Source organism: Caloenas nicobarica, chromosome 4 (assembly GCF_036013445.1).
Source record: "Caloenas nicobarica isolate bCalNic1 chromosome 4, bCalNic1.hap1, whole genome shotgun sequence".
Taxonomy (NCBI): domain Eukaryota; kingdom Metazoa; phylum Chordata; class Aves; order Columbiformes; family Columbidae; genus Caloenas; species Caloenas nicobarica.
In genome coordinates, this window is record NC_088248.1 from 24,519,346 (window position 1) to 24,535,451 (window position 16,106).

A 16,106-nucleotide genomic window follows, 5' to 3' on the forward strand; every position below is an offset into this window, starting at 1 on the left:
AACCCCAAGCAAGGCTCCAGCACCCATGGGCTCGCACCTTGTTGGGTCTTTATAGCTTGCTCCAGAAGTCGATGGCTGTCACGGTTTAACCCCATCTGGCAACTAAGCACCACACAGCTGCTCACTCACTTTCCCCTGGTGGGATGGGGGAGAGAATCAGAATAATAAAAGTGAGGAAAGTCATGGGTTGAGATAAAGACAGTTTAATAGATAAAGCAAAAGCTGGGCATGCAAACAAAGAGGAAAATTAACTCTATTCTGGCTGAAACCAGAACAATGGCAATGCAGGGGGGAACAAAAAAGTTGAAGTGTTCAAGCTGTTCAGTGCTGTTTCACAGAATCACAGAATGTTAGGGATTGGAAGGGACCTCGAAAGATCGTCTAGTCCAATCCCCCTGCCGGAGCAGGAACACCCAGATGAGGTTACACAGGAAGGCGTCCAGGCGGGTTTTGAATGTCTCCAGAGAAGGAGACTCCACAACCTCCCTGGGCAGCCTGTTCCAGTGTTCCGTCACCCTCACTGTGAAGAAGTTTCTTCTCAAATTTAAGTGGAACCTCTTGTGTTCCAGCTGGAACCCATTACCCCGTGTCTTACTGTTAGTTGTCACCGAGAAGAGCCTGGCTCCATCCTCGTGACACTCACCCTTTATATATTTATAAACATTGATGAGGTCACCCCTCAGTCTCCTCTTCTCCAAGCTAGAGAGACCCAGCTCCCTGAGCCTTTCCTCATAAGGCAGATCCTCCACTCCCTTAATCATCTTCGTTGCCCTGCGCTGGACTCTCTCCAGCAGTTCCCTGTCCTTCTGGAACTGAGGGGCCCAGAACTGGACACAATATTCCAGATGAGGTCTCACCAGGGCAGAGCAGAGGGGAAGGAGAACCTCTCTTGACCTGCTAACCAACCCCCTTCTAATACACCCCAGGATGCCATTGGCCTTCTTGGCCACAAGGGCACAGTGCTGGCTCATGGTCATCCTGCTGTCCACCAGGACCCCCAGGTCCCTTTCCCCTACACTGCTCTCTAATAGGTTGTTCCCCAACCTATACTGGAACCTGGAGTTGTTCCTGTCCAGGTGTAAGACTCTACATTTTCCCTTGTTATATTTCATTACATTTTTCCCCGCCCAACTCTCCAGCCTGTCCAGATCTCACTGGATCGCAGCACAACCTTCTGGCGTGTCAGCTACTCCTCCCAGTTCGGTGTCATCAGCAAACTTGCTGATAGTACACTCAATTCCCTCATCCAAGTCGATGAATATATTGAATAATACTGGCCCCAGAACTGACCCTTGAGGCACTCCACTAGATACAGGCCTCAAGTTTACTTCAACTAAGGTAAGTTAGGAGGCACTTCAGAAAACCAGAGATTAAACAGGTAGGGAGCTACCTTGAGAGGCTATCAGGGTAAGCGTGCTGGGTGCCAGGTGGATAAAGTCATGCGGAAGAAGCCCTGTTGTGCACAAGAGGCATCGCGTGCACATGGAGGAGAGAAACAGGACTGCCATCAAACTGAAGATGGGTGAAGCTCTCCTCAGAAGAGGACCTGTGGTTATGTGCATGCAGCAGGCACAGAACAGCACAGCTTCCCCCTCTTGCACATCATCTCTCCCAGTCCAGCTCTCTCTCCAACTGCGTCCTCCCATCTCTCCAACTGCGTCCTCCCATATGTCTTAAAAAGCATCTTTGCTATTAAGTAGTAAAGGCCCTTTTTAATCAACAGTACAACTTATTCTAGTAAGCAACATCAGTACGTGTAAAAAGTACTTGTCACGTCAAATTCTCTTGCAAACTGTGTCTGACATCATTCTTTCAATGCTTTGGTTAATGTTGGATTAATTTTGTGATGCATCATGTGCGGCTGTTTGCTCAGGTCCTGCTTGTGTGTTGGCCTAACACGCTGCTCCTCGTGTGTGCTGGGAGCAGCGCCGTCGGGTTAAAGCCAGGGCATCGTGTGTGCTGGGCACACGGGACAGGAGAAGGTAAGGTCCATTGTCCCGTGCAGCATGGTTGCAGCACCTGGGAGCTTAGGATAAAAGTCTTGGGAGGCCGTAGAACTGGCGCAGAGCACATATCCATGGCGGAAGATCGGTTAATACAAAAAAGCCTCTGGAGCCAGCCCACGAGCAGCTGGACTGCTGAGGGTCTTCTGCTCCCCACCATCACGTGAGGATGGGGACGGGGCAGGAGGGATGTGCACTTGCACCCACCAATAGCTCTTCCATTCGTGTGTGTGTGAGTGGGTGAATTTGTGAGTTTGGGAATTACGCAGTAGCAGATTACAAAATTAATGAGTTGGACTTGTCTCCTAAAAGGGGGTTGATTCGATTGTTGATTTTTACTTTGAGCTCCTGAGATGAAGTTCGATTCCCAGAGGACGTTGTCATGTAAATCTGAGTGACCCAGAGGAAGAGTGGCACCGCTGAAAGGAAGGTGAGAAATAACAGGAGACGAGTGCAGAAAGCAGAAGCTCAGCAGGGCTGCACGAAAATATCTTGTGAGAAACCTTTGCCCAAGACCGCAAGTGGAAGAAAAACCACTTCTCGTATTCCTTTCCTTTGGGTCTGATGTGCTGTGGCTGTGAGCTGCTGCAGAGCAGGTGGCACCGCTGACCCTGGCCCTGAGGTCCCTGCTGCGTGCTGGACCTTGTGTTTGGGTGTCTGCAGGACCAGGGGTTGGAGCATCTTGTCCAGGTGGTTTTGCACCCCCTAAGCCATAACTCCGGTACCATTTTCTGTCTGATCAGCCAGCCGAGTGGACCCATTCCCCATCATGGGAGGGATGAGGGATGGACAGGTGTGGGCAGAGAACAGCTCTTTCCTTTCTCCTCGTACCAGCTTCAGTCACTTTTATTTCAATGAGATGTGAACCTGACCTTTGGCTTTATTTCTATGGCCTGTGAAAATTCTCTCCAGAGCTTTGGAGAGAAGCCCCTGGGCACCCTCCTGGACACCGGTGGGCTTTCAGCAGACACCCTGTGAATGAACCCACTTCTGGCCACTCAAGACAATGGGTTTTGTGTCACCAGGACCACCAAGCAGCACGTTGGGGAAGGCAGCTTTGCTCATTCATTGTGGTGTTTTAAGTTGCTTGAAGGACTTGCTTCAAATGGTATGGAGAACAGGTGGGAACGTTTGCTTGTGGATGGCATCAGCCATCACTGATGGTTTTGGATTCACTTCCACATTTCACAGAGAAGCCAACACACCAGGATGGTGGTTTGGGTTTCCCAGCCGTGATGCTCATAGTGGGTCTCAGAGGCAGCTTGCCCAAGGGCAACACATGTTCCAAGTGTCATACGTGAAGTGCTGATGGTGTGTTCTCTTTCTCTCTCATCTACAAGAAAAGGGGGAAAAGAGAAACTCGGGTTAAACCGCAGCTTACTGGCTTTGTTAACAAGCTGGGATTTATGATGTATTAACTGGAGCGGATGCAATAAAAATCTTGCCTTTTCCCAACAGCACTGCCATGATAAGAGCAAGCCATGCCTTGACATGCTCCCCTTGGCTTCTGACAGCTCTAAAGTTTAACCATGGCTGTCCTTGCTCTATTGACCCCCTCTGTTTGGGAAGGGGTTGCCAGGGCTGCCTGGCTGACCCTGGCCAGAGCTCACATTTTGTTGTGGGTTTTTTTAATGTTTTTGTTTGTTTGTTTTCCAAAAATGTCACAAGAGACTGTGGAAATTGAGGTTTGTAGAAAGTTGTAGTTCAGCAGCTGCTTTCTAGAAGAAGAGATAGGCAATGTGCAGCTGAAATGCATAGTCAGTACAGGAGATAGCATATGAAAAAAACAAACACCACTCATCATCAGCATTTTAAGGATTTTAACAGTCTGTCCTCTGTTCAGAGCTGGGGTGGCACTGATGGTCCAAGCAAACAAGCCCTGCAAGTGCTTTTCTTCCCCAGAAAAGCAGCTCACTTCTACCTGCAACCCTGCTGCATCAGTGTAACCCTGAGAAAATGCCACCACAAACACCTACCTCAGCTCCTGCAGTTCGCTTGGCATACAATTTGGACAAAAAACCCCGAAAAAATCTCGCCAATGAAATAAAAACTTCAGACACCTGAAACCAGCAGCAAGAGCATCACCCTCACCCAACACTGACCAGAAGCACCCGTCGCCTCTTGTCGCAGCCGCTGGGTTTCAGGCCAGGGATCTGCCGATGGCTGGAGGCATGCGTGGAGGCTTCCTATAAAAGTTAGGCTGATTCCCGAAGTGCTTGTCACAAGCCACATCACCCAGCTATTGTAAAATTAACTGAGTCCTCACATTCATGTATCAGTTTCCCTCTATGAGACACTAATATTTACCATTTATTCACTAACATGCCCCAAATATTTAATATATTTAGCCGCTCACACCCCAAGCAAAGCTTCAGATGCAGAAGCCCTTCCCCGTGTCTGAAACAAAAACCTGTTGAAACCCTGAGGTGGTTTCTCTGCCTCTTGGAAAAGCTGGTGAGACCAGAGCTTTGGAGAGAAGCCCCTGGGCACCCTCCTGGACACCGGTGGGCTTTCAGCAGACACCCTGTGAACGAACCCACCTCTGGCCACTCAAGACAATGGGTTTTGTGTCACCAGGAGCACAAAGCAGCACGTTGGGGAAGGCAGCTTTGCTCATTCATTGTGGTGTTTTAAGTTGCTTGAAGGACTTGCTTCAAATGGTATGGAGAACAGGTGGGAACGTTTGCTTGTGGATGGCATCAGCCATCACTGATGGTTTTGGATTCACTTCCACATTTCACAGAGAAGCCAACACACCAGGACGGTGATTTCGGGTGTGCAGGGTGTGTTCACTAGTTCAGAAATGTGAACCCAAATGTATCCCTACAAAGGAGCAGGGAGCACACTCACCGCAGATGGAGAAGTAGATGAAACAAACAAAGGTACCATCCTATTGCTTTCTTATGTGGGGCTGAATGAAGGTGGACAAGGCTGGGTCAGAGGCACAGGGAGCCACCCCCAGATGCAGATGGGTTTAACCCTGCCTGGCATCTGAGGAATATGCTTGTTCTTTGGGGAAGAAAATGTGGGGAAAATATCTATCCCAATGAAGGCACATCACTCAGAGCTGTTCTCCCCCAAACAAGAACCACATGCACAGAGAATTAAGAGAATAAGACAAAGAGCATGCAAACTTTTTTTTTTTTTTTTTTTTTTTTTTTTTAGGTTGAGTAACATTCTGTGATTTAATTCTGGGAAAAGGAATTAAAAAAAAAAAAAAAAAAAGAAAGAAAAAAGGTTGTGCTCTGCACATGTGTTCTGCCTGCAGTCAAATGCAACGGCACAGCTCCTGACCTCCCCCTCCAGTTACCTCCCACCATCGTACTGACTGGCTGCTGCCTGCCAATAACAGCCTCCAGCGGTACAAGGGTGAGAAACTTCAGTTTCTTTTTCCCCAGAACCTCCCTGTGCAGGGCTCTGGCCGGCGAGGAAGCCCAGGCTGACAGAGGCAGCTCACCAGAAGGTTGGTTCTCTTAAAAGATGGAAATAGTAAAAAGTTGTTAGCTTGGGAAGCGTGGGATAACAGTGCAAAAGTTGTTTATTTGTTTGTTTTCCTGCTCAGCTTGTAATTTAAAGCAAAATAGCCTGCTTAGGGGAGGGGGAAGCTTTTTTTTTTTTTTTTTAAAAAAAAAAGCACAAAAGCTGGGTCGTGGAGAGGTTACTGCTTCCTTGCTGCTTTCTCCTGCTACCAGAACTGCATAACTTCATTAAAGGAATCTGACTGGTACTTTGCTCTCTGTCTAAACTGGGCTGTCTTTTGGCTACATGGATGCTTGAGACCAAGTTCCTCTTAGCAGAGCTGCTGAGCTGTGTGTGTTTGCTGCTCTGAGGATGCACTGGAGGTGGCTGCTGCCCTGCCAGAAGCTTGGATGGCATGTGCTTTTATACGTTGCTGCTGGGTATTTTCTGCCTTTTTCCGTGAGGTGTCCTGTTGGTGACAAGAACAACTTAATGTTGCATTCTCTTAGTTGGTGTTTGCAGCTGAGAGGAGAGAAAATATGTGAATAATACTCATATACAGACTATTGTGTGCTTGTGAAAATGTAGAAATTACAGAGATTTGCTGTGTGTGGGCAGAGGGAAGCACCCGGAGGCGATGCACACTCGCAGTGTCCCTCTGGACGCACACCTGATGCTGCCCCTGGCCGTGTCCACCCCAGCTTTCAGGCTGGCAGGTGAAACCAGGAGTGGGATTTCTAGAGGAGCACCCTTTGCCCGAAAGGGTGAAGTGGGTGGGTGTTCCCTGCTCCAGGACCATCCAATTCATTTCAGTTTCTGTTCTGGCTTCTGAGCTCAGAAGCTGCACAGGGAGGAGCCGGACCACCCATGCGTGGTTTCTTGTCTTTGCCAACCTGCTGTTTCTAAGAAAAAAAAAAAAAAAAAGCAAACCAAAAAAAACAGTGGATCAATTTGGAGAAAAAAGTCTCAACACATATTAACGGGCAGTATATATTTTTTTTCTTCCCCATTCTGCTATTTGTGCATAGCTAGATGAACTTGGCCTCAGGGCAAAACTTGCTTTTAATTCTTGACTAAGAATGTTTTCTGCTGTCTTTTACTTGTCTGGGCCAATAGGAGCATGGAGGTTTTTATGGGGTTTTTTTTAGACCTGAAGCTTACTGCTTTTCAAGGTTTATTTGCTCGTTTAACCACAGGAAGGCATGGTCTGGGATTTGGACTTGGGATAGTGTCGAGTTTCTGCCTTTATGGGTGTCTACAACAAGAAACCAGAGATAACTAGTTTTGTACAGTACCTGTCTTGTGTGGAGCCTGGCTTTGGAGGAAAAGTGAGACCACGGCTGCTTCCCACATTCTTTGACCCATGCCAAAGCAGTCTTGTGTGAAAAGGCAAAGTTCTATGAACAAAATGCCCAAGTCCCTGCGTTTAGCTGAGGTTCACTGCCCAGCACTGCTTTTCACAAGGGAAGCAGGTGAAGAGAGGGATCCCGGGAGACCTTATTGCAGCCTTTCAGTACTTAAAAGGGCCCTGTTAGAAAGATGGGGACAGATGTTTTAGTAGGACCTGTTGTGATAGGACTAGGGGTGATGGCTTTAAACTGAAGGAGGAGAGATTCAGGCTAAACATGAGGAAGAAATTTTTTACAATGAGGGTGGTAAAACACTGGCCCAGGTTTCCCAGAGAGGTGGGAGATGCCCCATCCCTGGAGACACCCCAGGCCAGGCTGGACGGGGCTCTGAACAACCTGATCTGGTTGAAGATGTCCCTGCTCATGGCAGGGGGTTGGACTGGATGAGCTTTGAAGGTCCCTTCCAGCCCAGTCTGTGATTCTTGATCTGTGTCTAAGCACTAGCAAAGCCTTTCTGGGGTGGGGAACATCAATGGGCTGATGTTATTTTGAAGGCTGGATAAAACAGCAGAAAATCTGAAAACCTTGAAAATACTCAAATGCGGGTAAGATACAGTTATGTCTCGTCACCTCCAGCGGTATCAAGGCATCCAGGTGAAAGGCCACCTGCTTAAGAGGTGACCAGCTCGGCTGGTCATCCAGGGCTCAGACCAACCTGCCTGGTTTGGGGTTTTTTTTGCTAACTGTCCCGTTCCCCTCTGCTCTCTTTCAGAACTGGGAATGGCCGTCCCGAGTGTCGTGACGATCCAGCCGCAGCACGGCATGGCCGTGCCCGCCGCCTCCAGGAACATGTGGCAGACGGGGCTGATGGACTGCTGCACCGACTGCAGCGTCTGTGAGTGCCCACGGCCGGTACCTTCCCTCAGCCATTGGCACTGACGTGTTGCCGTCGGTCCCGTGTCCTCTCGGGACACTTTTCTCGCCTCTGCCATGTGGGTTGGTGGTGCTGGGTGGGCAGAGCTTGACCCACCGCTGTGTTTCTCCCCTTCCCAGGCTGCTGTGGGCTGTTCTGCTTCCCCTGCCTGGGCTGCCAGGTGGCCGGGGACATGAACGAGTGCTGCCTGTGCGGGACCAGCGTGGCGATGAGGACACTCTACCGCACCAGATACAACATCCCGGTCAGTGGTTAACCCAGCCCCCTCGCTGTGCCGTGAGGCTGAAAGATGGGGTGCCCCCAGGGTCCTCTTTCCGCACATCAGGGATGATCACAGGGCAGCGATGCTCCCTGCTTGCCCTTTTTTCCACTTTTGTATCTGGCATGGTGCCGGGAGCACAGGACAGGGACTGGGATGCCCTTGGCCCTGCTGGTCCGTGGGCTGGTGTCCAACCACCCACATAAATCGGATGCAGCTCCTTCCCGGCAACCTTCACCATGGCACGCATTCTTCAGTTGCCACCAACCGCAGCGGCTCACAGAAACTTGGCTGCTGCTTCCCCTCACCGTCACCAATCTTTGAAAGATGGGAAAGATTTGAGATAATCGTGGGCAGGCTAAAGAATATATTAACTCAGCTTGCACTGACAAAAAGACATAATCTGATGCAGGAGAAAAGTAGGAATTTGTGTACAGGACATATGTGAAACTGTTAGTGCTGTCCCCATGGTGGCCCCAGTCCAATTTGCCCAAATTTTCTGTTTCTGCATGCGTTTCGCCTCTGCAATCTTAACCTGCAAAGCCAAAAGATAAGTAGCTATTTGCAGCTTGCAGAAAGGGCTTCCTTCTTCCTTACCATTGTGTGGGAGGCTCACCAGCCCCCAAGGCATCCACCAGTATGGAAGCCTCTGATTTTTGGTGGCTGCTACTCAGGACGCTGCGGCCAACCATGAAACAGAGGGCACATGACACAGAATGTGATTAACCTCTTAGCTGAAACCTGGGCTTTGGGAAGCCTCCATCCCTAACAAACTTCTTCCTAACAGGGCTCCATTTGCTCTGACTACTGTATCACCTTGTGGTGCCCTGTGTGCTCCGTGTGCCAAATTAAGAGAGACATCAACCGGAGGAGGAAGATAGGCATATTCTGGTAAGCTGGGCAGGCGAGACATGGTTTATAAAGCAGCTTCCCAGAGTCTTTCCTTCCACCGATGCCCGATGTAAGACACGAGGTTGCTGCAGTGGGGAAATGGCAATGGATAGGCAACAGGAGTGACCTGTCCTGCAGCAAAATGTTGCTGGGAACCTCATAGAGGACAGGACAGGGGGCACACAGTGTGGCAAGGCACAGCACTGCTCCATGACCCTCTTCTCCCATCCTGTTGCAGATGCCGCCATCCTCACTGCGCCCTGCGGAGCCGCCACGGGCAGGAGCCAGCGCTGCCCTGGCCATTGGGAAAAGCACCATGAGTGGTTTGCCTGGGTTGTCATTGGTTCCACCTTTCCTGGGTAACACCAGCAATAAACAGCAAAGTTTGCCTTCCTGCCTGTGTGTGTGTGTCATGCTTTGCAGCGCCTGAGAGCACCCATCATCCTCCCACTCCATCCATCTCCGCAGCCCCTGGTGCAGCTCAGATTTCCCCGCACCCTCTGCAGAGAAAGATTTTCCCGGGTATTTTGTTATTCACTCAGCTTTTAGAAAGGATGTTTAATACATAGGAGGAGTTGCCTGGTACCAGCCCACCTCCTTCATTCCTTCATTACAGAGATGCGCTGCCCTATGGACCCTGAGCATGAATTCCCACCCACCTGCAATTAACAGCCTGGTTGGGTCAGGGCTTGGCCAAGTCCTCTTCGGGCGAACCCTGCTGCCTCCTGGCCACAGCCAGGCAGAGCACAGCTGCCTGGGCTGGGCTGGTAGCAACACGTTCTTCGTCCAAAAAGCACCAGGGAGGCAGCCGCGAGGTTATATCCACCCTCTCTCTGTCACTCTTGGAGAGATACTAAAGAGTTTTAGATCCCTATATATCTCCTCCAGTTGTTTTCTCTAAGCAAAATATGATTTTATTTTTTTTCTCCTCTACTTTCACCTTCACCACAAACCTTGTAAAGGACAGGTAGAGGCTCTGTCGGTGCTGCGGGGGAGTCTGTGCCATGGCACCCTCACCTGCCTGAACCCCAGACAGCCCAGACCATCCTGTGAATAATCCCTGGAAATACAGGAAGCTGCATTTTTAGCTTAACATAGATAAAGATCCAGGAATGCAGAGTGGGGGAGAGAAAAAAATACCAGGCTGCCATCTCATTCCAGCACAGCGTGGTGTGATTTGGTAGCTGTACCTCGAGGCAGCACCTCTGTCACACAGAGAAGTTACAGTCACTTCTTGCCGATGCTCAGGCTTAGCATCGTCCTTCTCTGAAAAGCTCTACTGAAAGTGGCATGTCCCATCGGGGCTCTGGGCCTTGTGGTAAATGATCTTCATGATCTCAATGGTCTTTTCCAACCGAAATGATTCTATGATTCTTCAGTGGGAGCCCGGCAGAAGATGCAGCGGGCTGGCAGGCGGCCAGCCTTTGGCGGGACAGCTGCAATTGCACAAGAACAGCACCTAAACCAGCACCCAGTCTGTTAGTCAGAGGGAGCAGAGGTTAGTCGGTTGTCAGGGAGCACCCAGCACATATAAAGGATGAGAACCAGGAAGAGAACATGCACCACTCGGGACAAGGACAGCTCAGCAGGTACGTATGGCTGGCTTTGCCTCAGCATGAGCTGCGGTATAAGACTATGGAAACTGAGTGCGGCTGAAGCAGCACTGCCTGGGAAGGGGTGGAAAAAGAAGTGAAGTTTTCAGAGCTAGACCAGAGTGTGCCAGGTGCCGCTGATGGGCAGCTCGACAGAAGTGGGCAGCAGAGGTAAAGGATGGCAGCTTTTACAGTGTGTTGCTCGCTTGTGCACATACACGTGTGCATGTATATTTAAAAATGCTGCTTTATGACCTTGGTTATTGGTGAAATGTGGCTGCCTGCACCGCAGGACTCGTTTTGTCCCCATCAGCTATTCCAACACCACTGATGGTGCCGTGGAGTTGTAGAACTGGGGATACTCGAGGTGATGTGCTGGGCGTACCGGGCACCAGCCATCTCTCAGGAGAGGCTTCTCCAGGCTGCTGCCTGCTCCTGCTCCTCACCACAGCCTCTGTCCATGCTGGGACGTGGTGTGCTCACACCTGGGGAGAGGAAGAGAAAGTCTGTGGGCAGCCCTGCCTGCAAAGGGCACAGTGTGTGTGTGTCTGGCAGAGAGCTCCACCAGCTGCAGTTTCACTGTTAATCTCATTGTCTGGCACTGAGGGAATTCCTCATTTGGCACAGGAAGCTGGTGAAGGGTCTGGAGCACAAGTCTGATGAGGAGCGGCTGAGGGAGCTGGGGCTGTTCAGCCTGGAGAAAAGGAGGCTGAGGGGACACCTTATCGCTGTCTGCAACTGCCTGAAAGGAGGGTGTAGTATGGAGGGCGTTGGTCTCTTTGCGCAAGTCACAAGTGATAGGATGCGAGCAAATGACCTCAAGTTGCTCCAGTGGAGGTTTAGATTGGATATTAAGAAAAATTTCTTCCTGGAAAGTGGTGTTGGGCATTGGAACAGGCTGCTCAGGGCAGTGGTGGAGTCACCATCTCTGGCGGGGTTTAAAAGACACGTAGATGAGGTTCTCAGGGACATTGTTTAGTGCTAGTGCTGGGTTATGGTTGGACTTAATGATCTTGATGGTCTCTTCCAACCAAAATGATTCTATGCTCCTAAACCTTCTCCTGCCTATGCTTCTCACCACGATCCCTGTGGTACTGCCCGCTGCTGGGCATCCCTGTCCCCGCATGGGACCCCGTGCCCTCCCTGCCTGGCATCCCCACTGCAGGGCTTGTCCCTGGTCTGTCCCCTCCCCGCCCTGCCCCTCTCCTGCCCCTCCTGGCTCCTTCTCCTTCTTCATCTGGTGTGCCCAGGCTCCCCACGGGGGCTGCCATTCCGGCACGCCATGGGGTGTCGCATCAGCCACAGATGTGGCCGGAATTATTGGGGGCTCCTGCATGAGCAGGCTGGGACAGTGGCCGGGGCAGGGGTCCCCAGCGAGGGCCGATGGGTGCTGTGGCCCCGCTGCACCCACAGGTGACGGGGCTGCCTGTGCTTTCTCCGAAGGTCTCTGCCAACAGCCAGGTGACTTTTCCCAAAGGGCACAGCAGCTTTTTTACTGCGTAACAGCCCCGTTTGGTAGCAGCAGGCGAACACTCCTGTCTCTTAACCCACCGCAGGGGCGGGTGGCTGAGGCATTCCTGGAGCCTGGAGGTTCGTCCTTCAAGGCCACTCATCACTTGGTGGGAGCAGGTATCAGTGTCTCAGACACAATTAGTGCAGCCGCCCTCCCACTGCCTGCAGAAAGCTAGTGGGGAGCAAATCACAGAGAGGCGTTTTACAAGGTTTCTTCCTTCTTACAGTGTAATTCAACATCTCCTTTCCACATACTACCAGGGGACAAGGGTCACCCGTATGGCAAAAAGCGGTGTCTGATGGAAGAGATGTGTCCAGGCCAGTCTGTAAATGATGGGGGGGCTGGAGGAGCTGCTGGCAAAGCCACCAACTCATTTGTCACCTGTTGATGATAGTCAATAGCCGTGTGATGCCACAGCCCATCTCTCTCCCATGTTGACCACAGGTAAAGCGCTGGATGGTCATCTGAGTGCTGGGCATTTTAATGTATTTATTCCACTGTATGTCCAGAGATTTACATTTAATACTTAAATTCTGTGTACAGCGTGTTTCAAAAACGTGGACCCGATTTGAAATCACTATATATGAATTCAACTATTGTGTTGATATTGTCTGTACAGCAGGTGGAGGAAACATAGAGCATTTATAAAAAGGTTACTTCATAACTCATTAAACCATTTGTAAATTTCTGTGTAATTGTATCATGTTCCTATTGTGAAATCGGGTCCATCTTTTTGAAACACCCTGTAGGTGTGTAATACTGCTGTGCAAACAATCCTTTTCAGTTTATAGCGATTTAACGGAATTTACAGGGCTTAATGACATCATCCCTTGCTTCAAAATGTAAATGCTTCCCCTGTTTTTCTTTTTGCTCCTCCCAGCATCATGAAACTTGGGCACTCCCTTGTCACACAAGGGCAGGGAGCGCTGGGATGGGGAGGGGAGGGCTGCTCTGCCAGCACCCCCAGCCAGCACCCAGACAGGCAGCAATGCTGCCCGCGCAGGCAGGACAAACGTGTCCAAGCTGGGCATGGGCAGGCAGGGCACGACCCATCCGAAGGCACCCTGTTAAACACTCAGAATGCTGATTGCAGAAACAGCCACGGGCTGTGTGGGGACATGGTGGTTGGAGAGGACCTCCCCATGGAACGGCCCTGGGACCCCTCCTGGGCAAAGGAGCAGCCACCTGTGGTTACGGGATCCGAAGCTCAGGCTGCTTGACCAACGGTGATTTCTTTGCTGAGGACGTGTGGCTGTGTGTTGTGAGCAGGAGAGAGCCCTTGTAGCCTTTGCATCTCATCCCTGTGCTGCTTAGCAGAGGGGTGCCAAGCTTGGGCACAGGGCAGGTACCTGGGGCATGGGTCAGGGAGTGTGTTTGTACAGGATTTCCTATGGGAGCATATTTTAATTTATTATTTTATTTTATTTATTTTATTTATTTTTAATATATTTTATTTTAATTTAATTTAATTTAATTTTTTTAATCATAGCTCCGTGCCTCGCAGGGTGCAGCAGGGAGGGAAGGGGCCACAGTGGAGGTGGTGGAGATGGGTGCACAGCTGTTCTGTGGGCCAGGTGGGGTTGGGGATGGTGCTGTGGAGCTGGAGTTCTGCTGCTTGCAGAAGCTGTGTCCCCATCGCTGGGGAAGGATGGGGAGGAGCAGGGCTCCAGGGACCACGGTGGCCCCAGGGAACTGAGGAAGAAGACAAGGATGAGGCAAGCGGGTGAGAGATGGGAACGGGGCTCTGGGCTGTGGGTGATGGAAAAGGACAAAGCAAGCCTGTGCCTTGGAGCTGGCTAAGCAAGCAGGTGGAGAACGGAGTCAGAGAGGAAGGCAAAGAGGCAGAGATGCTTGGGGAACAAAGCAAAGACTAAGGTGACTTCTGAGAGCTTGGGAGAGCCACAACCGAGCTGTAGTAGCTTTGGAAAACGGCGAACATGAAAAAAATACCACTTTATGTAGGTAATGAGGAAAGTTGAACTGGGAATGAGAAGACAGAATTGAAGTGTTGAAGCAGAAGGGCTTCTGTAAAATGAGGCATTTTGCTTGCAGAGGCAGGGAGACAGGGTGCTGCTGCCTTTGCTGGAGGGCTGGTTTTGGGGAGAGCTTTACTGCGAAGGACAGTGGTGGCTGCTGGCACAGCTAAGACTCATGCTTTGTGGTGGGAGTGGCAGTGCCCTGGCATCAGGGACCCCTCGGGGACCTGTGCTCCCTTCTCTGTCCTCGGATGCTGCACCCTGAGCAAGACATCCACTTCAGAAACACCTGTAGCCTCTTTCCCCGATGATTTTTCCTTCCAGACCACAAACTGCCTGGAGGGACCTGACCCTGCGCTGGCAATGACATCTCACCATGTGGTCACAGCCCAGCCTGGTTTTTCGTCTGTCCCACAGGCAGGCCATTGGCAGTCGGGGCTGCTGGACTGCTGCTCCGACTTTGGTGTCTGTAAGTACACATGTACCCCTCGCTCCCACTGTTGGCTTGCAGAGTGTTTCTGGTGTTTTCCCTCCTTTTTCTGTGGCATCGCAAGCCCTGCCTTGGTGGGTACAGGTGGTGGAGCAGCTTCCCCCTCCCGCTCTTTCCCCTCAGCCAAGCCTGTTTCTGTCCCACAGGTATTTGCGGAGCCTTCTGCTTCCCCTGCCTGGGCTGCCAGGTGGCCAGCGACATGAACGAGTGCTGCCTGTGCGGCCCCAGCGTGGCCATGAGGACGCTCTACCGCACCAGATACAACATCCCGGTCAGTGATGCCCCGGTGGCAGCTGGGTGCTGGGGTGTGCGCTCGGGGAAGGAGAAAGGGGGGGCGCCTGAGGGGGAGAGCGTTGGCGGGGAATTGCATGGGCAACCCCATGGGCAAGGAGCTGGGGATGTGTTTGCATCCCTGCTGTGAGTTACCCCATCTCACACCACCTCATTCCGGCTCCTCACTAGGCATGAGCAGCTGTGTGCCCAGGCGTGTAAATGATGAAAAATAGGAAGACTTCAAAGCTGCCATGGGAAGGGGTTATTCATACAATGTCCCTTGCTCTGCAGGGCTCCATTCTGGGTGACTCGCTCGCCATCATGTTCTGCCCCATGTGCTCACTCTGCCAGCTGAAAAGGGACATCAACCGGAGGAGGGAGATGGGCATATTCTGGTAAGTTTGGTGTGCTGGAGCAGGTTTATAAAGCTGTCCTGCCTGGAGCCTAGTAGGTTCCTGCAGTCTCTCTTTCCACCAGCATCTGACTGAAGACACAGGGTTGCTGTGGTGCCAAAATAGTAACGGCCAGGTGACAAGGGTGATCTGTCCTGCAGCAAAATGTTGCTGGGAACCTCGTGCAGGACAGAAGGGTCAGGACTCGGGGGGACACACACAGTGCGGCAAGGCACAGCCCCGCTCCCTGACCCTCCTCTCCCGTCCCGTTGCAGATGTCGCCATCCTCGCTGTGCCTTGAGGAGCCGCTGCGGGTGGAAGTTGCCTCTGCACCACGAATGGTTTGCTCGGGTTGCCATTGGTTCCCCCTTTCCTGGGTGACACCAGCAATAAACAGCAGTTTGCCTTCTTGCCTGTGTGTGTCGTTATTTATTGCCATGTTCTCCTGCAACACCAGAGGACAGCATTGTGCTTTTGCACACTGTGTGGTCAGAGCAGTGCCGAGGTTATCAGATAAAGACGACTTTATCTTGCAGAGCTGCACTGGGATGGGACCAGACAGTGAAAGTGATAATCAAGATAAAATGCAGCAAAGCAGAAGCCAAGCCTGCTGCAGCCAGCGCAGCTTCTCCTCTGGATACTGCAGCCTGCAGAGCTGGTGACAGCACCATCCTGCACCCGGAGAGGCCTGAGGGGGTTGAACCCATCCTTGGTCCTGCCTGGGCCATTCCCAGCTCCAACACATGGAAGGCAGCAGCAAAGGAGTGACAGTGATGGTGTGAGGATCCCTGTCTTGCTTGGCTTCCACCAGCAGCAAAGGAGTGACAGTGATGGTGTGAGGATCCCTGTCTTGCTTGGCTTCCACCACACAAACTTAGGAGCCTGTCACGTGGGACCTGCTGACCAAGAGACCCCCACAGCTGCAGGTGTTGGGTGTAAGATGCTGTGGTGGAAGAGCTTGGACAATCGGTGCCT

At 51.4% G+C, this 16,106-nt stretch overlaps 2 protein-coding genes across 3 annotated transcripts; both read left to right on the plus strand.

The window, feature by feature from the left end:
* The first annotated feature begins 5,388 nt into the window (after positions 1 to 5,388).
* LOC135988511 (placenta-specific gene 8 protein-like) lies at positions 5,389 to 9,279 on the plus strand. Of its 2 annotated transcripts, XM_065634534.1 has the most exons (5): positions 5,389 to 5,466; positions 7,584 to 7,706; positions 7,865 to 7,989; positions 8,792 to 8,895; positions 9,134 to 9,279. In XM_065634534.1, coding segments are annotated over exons 2-5 (345 nt in total). In that variant the 5' UTR covers positions 5,389 to 5,466; positions 7,584 to 7,591; the 3' UTR covers positions 9,135 to 9,279. The 2 variants fall into 2 exon arrangements, with proteins under 2 accessions (XP_065490606.1, XP_065490605.1); XM_065634533.1 differs by lacking the exon at positions 9,134 to 9,279 and having other exon boundaries at positions 8,792 to 8,899.
* A 5,060-nt stretch (positions 9,280 to 14,339) lies between these two features.
* On the plus strand, positions 14,340 to 15,138 carry LOC135988574 (placenta-specific gene 8 protein-like). The gene is made up of 3 exons (XM_065634626.1): positions 14,340 to 14,445; positions 14,613 to 14,737; positions 15,031 to 15,138. Exons 1-3 carry the CDS (start codon positions 14,340 to 14,342, stop codon positions 15,136 to 15,138), a joined length of 339 nt encoding a protein of 112 aa, XP_065490698.1.
* Positions 15,139 to 16,106: the final 968 nt, after the last annotated feature.

What these genes read in the sequence shown, in the direction of transcription:
- LOC135988511 (XM_065634533.1), top strand. Translation starts at nt 7,592, where the DNA reads ATGGCCGTCCCGAGTGTCGTGACGATCCAGCCGCAGCACGGCATGGCC. An exon ending in CTGCACCGACTGCAGCGTCT is followed by an intron (nt 7,707 to 7,864) that starts GTGAGTGCCCAC and finishes TCCCCTTCCCAG; the next exon opens with GCTGCTGTGGGCTGTTCTGC. An exon ending in GCACCAGATACAACATCCCG is followed by an intron (nt 7,990 to 8,791) that starts GTCAGTGGTTAA and finishes TCTTCCTAACAG; the next exon opens with GGCTCCATTTGCTCTGACTA.
- LOC135988574 (XM_065634626.1), top strand. Translation starts at nt 14,340, where the DNA reads ATGACATCTCACCATGTGGTCACAGCCCAGCCTGGTTTTTCGTCTGTC. An exon ending in CTGCTCCGACTTTGGTGTCT is followed by an intron (nt 14,446 to 14,612) that starts GTAAGTACACAT and finishes TCTGTCCCACAG; the next exon opens with GTATTTGCGGAGCCTTCTGC. An exon ending in GCACCAGATACAACATCCCG is followed by an intron (nt 14,738 to 15,030) that starts GTCAGTGATGCC and finishes CTTGCTCTGCAG; the next exon opens with GGCTCCATTCTGGGTGACTC.